Source organism: Populus trichocarpa, chromosome 7 (assembly GCF_000002775.5).
Source record: "Populus trichocarpa isolate Nisqually-1 chromosome 7, P.trichocarpa_v4.1, whole genome shotgun sequence".
In the NCBI taxonomy this organism is placed as follows: Eukaryota; Viridiplantae; Streptophyta; class Magnoliopsida; order Malpighiales; family Salicaceae; genus Populus; species Populus trichocarpa.
This window is the reverse complement of record NC_037291.2, coordinates 1,470,812-1,481,651: the sequence shown is the minus strand read 5'-3', so window position 1 is coordinate 1,481,651 and position 10,840 is coordinate 1,470,812. Positions and strand designations below refer to the sequence as shown.

The 10,840-nt window shown below is 35.8% G+C and overlaps 2 protein-coding genes across 2 annotated transcripts; both read left to right on the top strand.

Moving 5' to 3' along the window:
- The first annotated feature begins 111 nt into the window (after window positions 1–111).
- Window positions 112–6,321, top strand: LOC7480146 (uncharacterized). Its single transcript, XM_024604875.2, has 17 exons — window positions 112–284; window positions 387–481; window positions 579–617; window positions 702–755; window positions 1,076–1,150; window positions 1,658–1,723; window positions 1,926–1,968; window positions 2,605–2,650; window positions 4,081–4,174; window positions 4,257–4,309; window positions 4,412–4,496; window positions 4,595–4,697; window positions 4,781–4,873; window positions 5,184–5,250; window positions 5,483–5,549; window positions 5,668–5,721; window positions 5,937–6,321. Exons 1-17 carry the CDS (start codon window positions 215–217, stop codon window positions 6,072–6,074), a joined length of 1,242 nt encoding a protein of 413 aa, XP_024460643.1. The 5' UTR covers window positions 112–214; the 3' UTR covers window positions 6,075–6,321.
- Window positions 6,322–9,079: 2,758 nt separating this feature from the next.
- On the top strand, window positions 9,080–10,639 carry LOC7495509 (peroxidase 72). The gene is made up of 4 exons (XM_002310238.4): window positions 9,080–9,430; window positions 9,526–9,717; window positions 9,804–9,969; window positions 10,052–10,639. Exons 1-4 carry the CDS (start codon window positions 9,200–9,202, stop codon window positions 10,462–10,464), a joined length of 1,002 nt encoding a protein of 333 aa, XP_002310274.1. The 5' UTR covers window positions 9,080–9,199; the 3' UTR covers window positions 10,465–10,639.
- The last annotated feature ends 201 nt before the right edge of the window (window positions 10,640–10,840 follow it).

Sequence of the window (10,840 nt, the reverse complement as noted above, 5' to 3'; positions counted from 1 at the left end):
GCGACTCAAAGAAAAGTTAATATATATATATATATGCCGGGTCTCTCCCGGATTCGACCGGGTCGCCCGGGTCACGGGCCGGCCCGGGTTTAATAACTATGCCCCAAAGGCCTCACATCTCAAGACAAGTCGTTCAACCACGCAGAACAGGAGAGAAGAGAAGCAAAATTAAGGAGGAAGGCCATGCTTGTAATGTAAACAATTTTTAGAAGAGATGATGCAGAGTCAACGACACCCTTTTGTAGAATCTTTACCCTGTTCATGCATAATAATAATAGTAACTGGTATGGTTCTTTTCTAATCACTAAAATATAATCATTAGATCCACTGCTGTTTTCGCATTTCATTTTTTCTTTGTTGTCGTTTCGATTTCAATTTTGTTTCAGCTGTCGTAACACAAGTGCTTGTTGGCGTTGCATCGGTTGCTGTTCCGAGCTCTAACTGTTACGCTCTCGATAATTCTAGTCGAATTGTTGATTTTGTATCCTACATTCACGTCGTTATAAATTACGTTAGAAAGAAAGCTTGTTGTTTTCTCGGATTTTTGTTGATTTTCCTTAAGATGTTAATTTTTTTAGAGCAGTTGGATTGGGCATTTTTTTGAGTATGAAGGGAAGGTAATTTCGTTTTTCAATTGAGAATCTGAAGATTTTTATTTTTATTTTTATTTTTTTTGGCTATAAATTTGTATTGTGACGCAGGAAACGGACGTAGTGATTCGGTTTTGCAAAGACGTGGAGGCTAGATCCCAAACGGTAGTAGTCTATAACACCAATTTTTTTTTTTTTATAAAAAAAATTGCTATAAAGATTTAGTACAAGTAATGATTTAAGTAAACTACTGGTGGCGTAAAAGATTGGATGATGTATAGGGAAGAATTGCATTTTGCATTAAGAAACTGTGTCAAGTGATCTTTATTTTTACTCTGACTAATTGCACAACTTGCGAAGCTTAACCAATTATGCTACTGAAGAACAAATTTTAAACTGCACATGCAATTTAGTTTGTAATATAATGTTTCTGTGATGCAATTGTGGTTTTATATTCTAGTGTATTTTGCTTGCATACTGTGCAGGGATATGTGGACTTTGGCCGATTTAATAATTTCAACCACTTTGTTGCTGGCTCAGGACGTGTTGATTTTGTTCAAGTAAGGTCTTTGCTTGTAAATTATGTTGTTCTGAACTTTGTTGATGATGACATTATGCTCTATCTCTAGCCTGCTCCTTTTCCTTAATAGGCTACATCAAATTTATCAGATAAGAAGTACTTTAGGGGGGGGGGGGGGGGGCGGAGAAGATGATGATACAATGCAAGAGAATGATTTTTGGCAGTCCTTTCAAATGAAAAATGATAATTCAATACAAGAGAATGATTCTTGGCAATCCATCTTTCTGAATTAAATTTTTTGTTTCATGTATGGAGTTGAAAAGTCGCTTCTAGAATCCCTTCATCTCACTATCACATTTTCTCCCTGAAGGATTTCAAAAGTTTGGTTTTTGCTGATTGATGATGCTGAACGAAATAAACATTTTTTAATGGTTGGCTGACTAATTTCTATTTATCAATGCTATTTTCAACTTAGTGCTGTTATGGTGTTGCTGATTTCTGGAATTCAAAATCCAGTTGTCTGAATCATCTAAATCTTTTTCTTTAGGGGTATTACAATGGTGACTTGCTGAATTGTGAGCAAAGTTATGACAAACTGGGACGTACAGCTCAGGTCAGTTGTGATGATGTTTCTTTTCTTATTTCATAGCACGGCACCCCCACCAAAAATAAGAAATATGAAGTTAAATAAACATCGTGTAAATCTCATGTTTGTAACATGTATTTGTAAAATTGTTTATTTGTTGTAGCTTTGCATTCAATAGTGCTATTTTATTCATATTATCTTAATAAATGTCTCTCTTTTCCAATCTCAGGTGAATATTATATGTGGAAGTTGTTTAAATGGACAGTGTAAAGGTTTGTGAATGTTTCAACATCCAGTTGCTTCATGGCCATCTTGGAACTGTAAAGTGTTGGTTTTGTTCATCATTTCTTTATTTTGTTGCAAGGAAGCTGAAATCATTAGTATTCCAATGAATTGAATGAACAATAAAAAACCTAGAAATTCTGTGGAAATTAAAGACTAATAATGGCAGTCATAATTCTAGAAAATGTTTGTTTAAAGAAGGTTAATGCACCCTTAGAGTTGGTTTTGTAAATTCACAAAGTGTTTAATGGATGATTTGATTTGACATTGTTAGTTGCTGTTGCACATATCGTGGAGCTGAATGTGTATCCTATACACCACAATATGCCTTTTATTTCTTTCTTATGCTTTCCTTGATGGATTCCTTTTTGGGACACCCTATATGACTGAAAATAATATAAAGATTAAACTCGCAATTGCTTATTTGTTTCCAGACTATATTTCCTTGGGACAACTCTTTTTTAATGGTTGGCTGATTTTGGAGTGCATTGTTTTTGTTGTTCTTTCTACTTATCTTTGTGGTTTTTGTGTTTCCGAGTCTCTGTTGCATTGCTCGACATTCGAATACACTGTGCCATTAATTAGAGACTGGTTTCATCACCTTTTTTTTTTTTGTCTCATTTCAGGTGAACTTGGATGCATATGCAATGTTACTCAGGAGTCAAGTTGCAGGTCTCTTCCAACAATACTTTGAGTTTCATTTTATTCTGCATAAATCCTTTTTTTTACTGTACCCTAGAGTTAGTTTCTAGTTTACGATCCTGTTAACGGCCACATTTTGATATGGTTACATCAATTATTGTGAAATTAATTTCCTGAAGAGGCGTGGAATTGAACTATAAGAGCCTTGATATTGAACTTTGAGGGTTCCAGGTGCAGAATTGTGAGTGGTCATGTGGGTAAAAAATTGTTTGGTAGGATGTTTTGACTTATTTCACTGAGTGGGAGTAGAGATTTTCTCTGCTTATTTTGATTGATAAAATTCATGTAAATGGTAAGTAGGAGAACTACCCAGTATTCAGAGAGGTGGGAAACTACCTTGTTTACAGTCTCTGTATCTGGGTTACAGATGCCCATTCCCAGGTTCCCACTATGAAATTCAAGAAGTAAACACAAAAAAGTACGAGAATTTCATTTCAATAGTTCTGTCTGTCTGTAATTCTATATTATTACATCTTCACTTGCTGGTGGAGTAAGTTTCAACCAAAGCATATGTTTGTACATGGAAACTTTCCAAGTAATATCAATTATTTTATTTCAAGGCAATAATAATGTCATATCAGAAAGGTTTAGGTACAAGGCTGTCTTTGGCCATGAGATGTGTAATATAAGCAGACAATAATTGTTTTTTTCATTTTTGTGGTGATTGAACGTTTAGGTTTTCTCCCATTTTAGGGGAAGTCAAATGCACAACTTCCTTAAAGGGGGAGTGTTTCTACCAATTGAGCTATAGAGCTCGATTGGTTAGCAGGTAGTATTTGTTGACATAATTGAACAGTTTCAAAGTGTCAGATACTGAATTTTTACCATAAATGTCAGATTTTCAAGATAGAAAGAAGAATTGCAAATTCTTCACGAGAAGACCTTTAGATAGCTGTCAAAATCTGGAGATGGAGAGTTTTAAATCATGAGTGATTGACTGGTTTTTTTAGAGAAGTGTCAAGTAAATCATTGGCTGTGTTGTCAGTAAATAATACATAATCAAGGATCAAGATCTTCCTTCCATTTCTCATTTGGCCTTCTACGAACTTTTGAAGAGAGGGGGGTGAAATCTTTCAAGTCTCCTTGCTAAACTTCTTGAAGAAATTGCATGGTGCCCCTGTGCTCCACCACATCAAAAGGGACATGGAAGCTATATCTTTGTGCACTAAAAGTTATTTGGAAAACTGCTTATTGCTTAATGATTATTACTTTAGGAAAAACTTGGTGGAAAGGGAATGATTGGGTATGAAATGTTCAAATTGCTTGTGGTGTCTGGAATTGCAATTATGTTGTAAATAAACTAGCTTTAGAGATTCCCTTTTCTTTTTCTAATTTTCCAAGTCCTTAGTTCAACTGTCGAGTCACTTCTCTAAATGTGTGGCTATTTTTCCCACTATCAGAATTTTTGTTGAACTTGCAATTCCATGCGAGAAACCTGGTCCTCGGGTATTTGAAGGCTTCACCGTTGGATTTCATCCACGATCATGGGAAATTGTAAGAAGCCATGCTTTTACTGCTGATGAATGCAACAGAAGAGAACATTTGTGGAAGTTTCACTTCTTTCTTAAAATTGTAGGTTTACAATGGATTGACTCAACTAGGCTATGAAAAGTCTCACCATGATTTTAGGTAAAAGATCTGTCAATTGAATGGTGTAGCAAAAGCTTTTGCTCCATTTACTGAAAAAACACTCTCATTATCCTGACCAATGATGTGCTTTCTCATTTTCAGCTTCACAACTGAACAAACTCAAGTAACCCTTTATATGACTGCAATTGCTTCCCTTTCCACTTTGGTGCGGAAGCCTATGATTAAGGTACTACTTGTCAGTTCCATGGATTAAAAACTGATATTTGTAGTTGTATGATGTATCCACTTATGTGTCTGATATTTTTATGTTGATTACCCTCTCAGATTCTTCCAGAGAAAGGCCTGGAGGTGAGGTTGTCAGGTTCAGGGGCGACTGGAAGTCCTCCTACAACCTTGACACCTACATTGTTAAATGTTGAATGGACATGTATGTTTACCACTCTTTTTGATGTTTCATTGATATCTCTTTTATTTGATAATCTTCTAACATTAGAATTGTAAGTTTTGAAGGTCAGGAGGCTCGTGATACTCCATATGAAGTTAATGTCACAATACCAATAGAGGGTTATGAGCCCATTCAGTTTTTCCTTGCCAAAAGTTGTGGTAAGCTCATTTGTTGTTGGAGCAAACCAAGCTTTCCTGAAATGTATGGTTTTCTTAATGTCTCTACAATGTACCATTTGAATGATCCCATAGATGATGCCTTACACTTTTCTAAACCTATTTGGTCGTGTCAGAGCTTGTATCATTCTCTGATGACAGTAACAAATCTTCAGAGGCATTTTTTGAGTGATGCCAAACATCAACAAGTTTCTGTGCCAATACCCACTAAAAATGTGCTGGTGTTTGACTTTAGTTTCAATGCCTGCTTGCTTCCTGTATAACAACCTGGTTGTTTGTTCAAATTTTGCAGAACATAGGCAGGATCAAAGAGAAGACTCTACAAGAGGATGGGCTATCTTTGGAATCATATCTTGCATGTATGACAATTCAATGATTTCTCCATCTTGAGTGTTAAGAGCACATTTCAAGTAGATTTTGTATGGGCTATATTTGGAATCTATCTTGCTTAAGTCGATTTAACACTCTTCATCTCCTTCAGTGTCTGATAAGGAAAGAAATTTTATGTTCTCATTGGCATGTTACTGGTTCTAATGGGTGTTTCTTTATCCATTCTGAATTTTGATGACTGAACACGTTGGCATGGAACAGATTCATTGTTGCATCAACTCTGTTTTGTGTTGGAGGGTTCATTTACAAAACCCGGGTGGAACGCCTGGTAGGCTTCTTTGCTTTCCTTTTCAGCATTTGATAGTCTCTAGCTTCTGATTTTCTTCACAATAGCTGTGAAATAATATACATCTATATTTACTCGTTGATTTATTGTTTGAATTCAGCATGGGATCGATGCTTTGCCAGGCATGACATATTTGTCTGCGTGTTTAGAAACTGTAAGTCCTCATAACTTTTCTGGCAAATTATGTTATTTGATTTTTACTTTTAAATGATGGTCTATAATGAGCGGAGTTGATAAGAATTTCACGTAAGCGGTAAGGGGTCTGTGAACAGGCCCGTTGGCTGAAGTTCATCAAGTGGATGAAAAATCTGTACGGTTATTGCATATGTATAGACTTCCTAGCAGCTAATTTGCTTTTGTGAAAAACAGGCAAGTGGAGTAGGCTATGGCTATTCACGACCAGAAGAGAATGGCAGTGGCTATGCTAGTGAAGCTTCCTGGGAACGGCCATCAGCTTCAGCTCAGGGAACAAAGAAGCAAAGTACACGAAACTACGGTTCCATTTAAGGCTTGCGGGCCTCAGCTTCAGTCAAGGAATATGGAGACCTAGCAATAGAAAGTATTTTTGAGTTATAGGTAATTGTATCCCTTTTTTAACCATTACTTTCAGGCAATTATCTGCAAATTTTTTGTGCATCAACATAAAGATAATAGAGAATTTTATACATTGTATCACAAGAGGTGCTTGTTGAGGGTTCAAATTAACAATAAGCATTTCTCATGATTTTCAAGTCAAGGCTTCCAGTTTGTTTTATCTCATTCTTGATCTTAGAATCACCTCATCATGCTTCCAAGATTTGCCTCTCTGATAGCACGTTACTGATCTGGAATAAAACATCTGCTAATTGCTGTGGAAATTCACCTTTACGTAAGATCCTGGTTACAATATATGGGTGGCATCAAGCCACCAGCTGCGTGGATGGTGGATGATGTGCCAGACAGAACAAGCATATGCATTAAAGAATGTTAGCTAGAGAGTAAATAATTAATTAGGAATTGTTCTGCGGGACATTCTGGGATTTAACATTCGTTGAGTTTCAAATTAAACTGGCATTTAGCCAAATCCGATGACTTGTTCAACTTGATTAAAACTTGTTTGATTAAAAAAAAAAAAATTCTAAACAACACTGTTTTAATTTTTTTTGAACAAGATTTTGTAACAATACTGTTTTCGATTAGAACGAGTTAATTTAAGCTAATTTCCTTAACTCAGGATTGAGTCAAGTCCCACAATCAAGGAAAAGCGTGTTTACAGGGATTCACATTCGAAGCACATTTTGACTCGGCGGTTTAGAGCTTGGTTTATAAAATCATGGATTTTATATTTCCTTCCGCACAATATTAATTAACTTTAACCAAAGAAAGACTGATGCCGATTTTTTTATTTTTTTTACCTTTATTTTTTTTTTTTAATTTAGTTCATTAATATTAAATTTTTTTTTATTTAGTTATCACATTCTCATTAAACGGATCTTAGATTTGACGGGTTAGTCTAATTTAACGGGTTAACTCAGTTAATTCAGATTTATTTTTAATTAGTTTTTTCTTTTCATTTTATTTTTTAATATTAATTGAATTAAAAATTAAATTTTATAATTTATTTTATTTATTTTTTATTAGATTACAGCAGATTTTATTATAGCCCTCCTTCTCGCAGATCACTATTAATTTTCATGCTAAACAAATTGGCCCGCGGCGTCCTTGGGATAATCATCAATAATTCTTCCTATCCAAATGAGATTAGAGAGCCAGCGTGCCTTTCAATTTATTGGCAATTACCTCATTCATTCTCTTACACAGTGAAGTCCCCGTAGCAATGGGCCTCGGTCTAGCGGGCCACGGCCACCTAACTATTTATTACTAAATGGTCCACTTTTTCCAGTTGCTGTGTGTACGGTCAACTCAGATTTCTAAAGAAAGGATTATTGATTGACTCGGCTGAATTTCCCTGGTGCAAGAGTTGTTAGGTTTAGGAATAGTCTATGCTCGAAAAGGACAAACCAATATTCTCTCCCGTTGGAGATCTTGTTTTATGTTTTGGTGGAACTCGTGTGTTTTATCTAGATTTAAATGTTTTTATGTTTTAATTTTTTTAAAAATACTTTTAGATTGTTTTGATTTATTGATATTAAAAATAAATTTTAAAAAATAAAAAAACATCTTAAAATACATTATTTTTCACATTCTTAATTACAGTCAAATAAGCCAAAGAAGGTTGCTTGCTTTCCAAGAATTACCAACTTTTTGGAGTGGTTGCCCAACCCTAGCAGTTCTCTCACATTATTGGTCTGGTGATATTCTCACGCTGTATTTTAGAATATTTGCATGTCAATACACACACACACATCACAGAAAAGAGACAGGTGCAGGTGCTATATATATATATATATATAGATTTTACGAGTCAAAGAAAGAGATCATACCAATAATTAAGAACACATAGAACCTTCAATAGGGTTTGATTTATTCCATCCAATCTCTTATTAACATTCTATTTACAAGCAAAGTAACAATAAGAGAAGCTAGCAGCATGCTTGTTATGGATACAGCTTTGATCGAATCAGTATGAATGTTTCAACCCCATGCGATGTTTACAGCTAGCTGCTGTATTGCTTTCTAGGGGTCACGGACATTTGATACTATCTTTAATGTTTGAGATCATCCATTTTGTCAATAGAGCAGGTGAATCTACTTCTCTTTCCGCGGCGTTTCTCTCGCCAATGCTTGTCTTCACAGTACCGGGGCTCAAAATTATAAAAAACTATATCATTTGACCGCCTCTAAATCTCCAAACTCGAGTCATGAACAAGGCTTCTAGACAAAATTATGCAAGGAAGATGATAATTAGCCCGATCATTTGTGATACTGAAAACATCCTTTGAAATCTGTGTTTTTTGTGCTTTGTTTTCTGCACATCCCATCAGTTTAGAAAAATGAGGTTCGGTTACATGCTCGCTCTGGTTTTTTCCACAACAAAGATTGGAGTTCAAGTTACCAAGGACTGGTTTAGATAGGATGTCTAGATCACCACACACAATGTCGTACAGCCATGGTAGTACATGTTTTACAGAAAACCCATTACAGTTAATTACTTAACTTAATCAATTTAGGAACTGCTTAGTTGTTTTCATACAACTTTTGTATTAATGTGGCTAATATGTCTGTGTTTGGAAGTGTGGTTGTGATTGTTTTTTAAAGTATTTTTTCACTCGGAAATACATCAAAATAATAATTTTTTATTTTTTTAATTATTTTTTATACCAGTATTGATATAAAAATATTAAAAAAATACTAATTTTAAAATAAAAAATTTAAAATAACACGGTTTGCATCGTATTCCCAAACACTTTCTAAATAGAATGAATCGGTAACCACTCTATTTTTTTTATTTTGCCTTTTCCATTGACGAAAAGCTAGTTAGTTACCAACTCCAACCTTTTGTTTCCTTCCCTCCTTCTCCCCCCCCTATTTCTCAAGGCTTTTCATAAGGTTCCTTCTATAAATACCGTGAGACCATCTAAAGTTCTCTCATCACAGCAACTTCTGAAACTTGATTCTTCTTCATATTCCTCAGCATTCCTGTGAAGAAGTCTTGGTTTTGGAAGTGATAGTCTAAAAAGATTGAAGCAGTAATGGCTCAGTCTATTAGCATTGTCTTAGTTCTTGCTCTTGCTCTCCTTGCCTTTGCCCCTCTTTGCTTTTGTGGCAAGACAAGTGGTGGCTACCTCTACCCACAGTTTTACGATAGGTCATGCCCGAAAGCTCAAGAAATAGTAAACTCCATTGTAGCCAAGGCAGTTGCTAAAGAAGCTCGCATGGCAGCCTCATTACTTAGGCTCCATTTTCATGACTGTTTTGTCAAGGTCTATAACTGATTACTTACTATATGTAACTCTGCTCATCACTAGCTCTTCTACCATCATGACTACTATAATTTAAACTGTTGTTAAAATTGCAGGGCTGCGATGCATCAATATTGCTAGACAGCAGTGGAAGCATAATAACTGAGAAGAGTTCAAATCCAAACAGAAACTCAGTTCGAGGATTTGAAGTGATCGACGAGATTAAATCTGCACTAGAAAAGGAGTGTCCTAAAACTGTTTCCTGTGCTGATATCATGGCTTTGGCTGCAAGAGATTCTACTGTTATTGTAAGTGTTACATAAGAATTAGTCTTGTAATACTTTTTGTTAACGAAAACTCCAGAGCTAACCACAATTTGTTAATGCACACACAGGCTGGAGGTCCTAGCTGGGAAGTTCCATTGGGAAGAAGGGACTCTAGAGGTGCAAGTTTGAGTGGTTCTAACAACAATATTCCTGCTCCAAACAACACATTTCAAACAATTCTTACCAAGTTCAAGTTACAAGGCCTTGATGTTGTTGATCTTGTAGCACTATCTGGTAAATTAACTCAACCAATGCCCTTCTTTGAGCTTCAGCAAACTATTAATAAGGTCCTTAAGTTTCGAAAAAATTTGTTCAGGGAGCCACACAATTGGAAATGCTCGGTGCACCAGCTTCAGGCAGAGGCTGTACAACCAGTCAGGAAATGGGCAGCCTGATTCCACTCTTCAACAATCATTTGCTGCCCAGTTGCGCACTAGGTGCCCCAGATCAGGAGGTGACCAGAACCTGTTTTTCTTGGACTTTGTAAGTCCAAGAAAGTTCGACAACAGCTACTTCAACAACATATTGGCTTCAAAGGGACTGCTGAGCTCTGACCAAGTTCTCCTGACAAAGAATGAAGCATCGATGGAATTGGTCAAGAAATATGCCGAGAACAATGAGCTTTTCTTTGAGCAATTTGCCAAGTCCATGGTTAAGATGGGAAATATCTCTCCGTTGACAGGTTCCAGGGGAGAGATTAGAAAGAGTTGCAGGAAGATTAATGCTTGAATCGCAGTGCCTAGTTAGATCTATGCTTTAAATATCTTGTGTTAAAATTCATCGTGTCTGTTTCCTGTTCTACGGTCTCGTCTTTCTTTAGTTCTTTCAAACATAAATTTCATGTTTCCACTTTGTTTTGGCTGCTTAAAGTATACTTTCATGAATAACAATCACTTAAAACCCATCTGCTTACTTTTATTTTTAGCTGATGACATTTAGAGGGAGGGGTCCTCCCTTCACCAATTTGCTCTCAATGGTTCATCTTCATCAGAAATAACAGAATTGGCATGTAAAAGTTCTTGCAATCTTTTGTCAATGGGCTGCAGTCTTCAAAACTTATACATAAAATGCATAAATTCTAATCCCAGAAAAGGATCAGTAAACA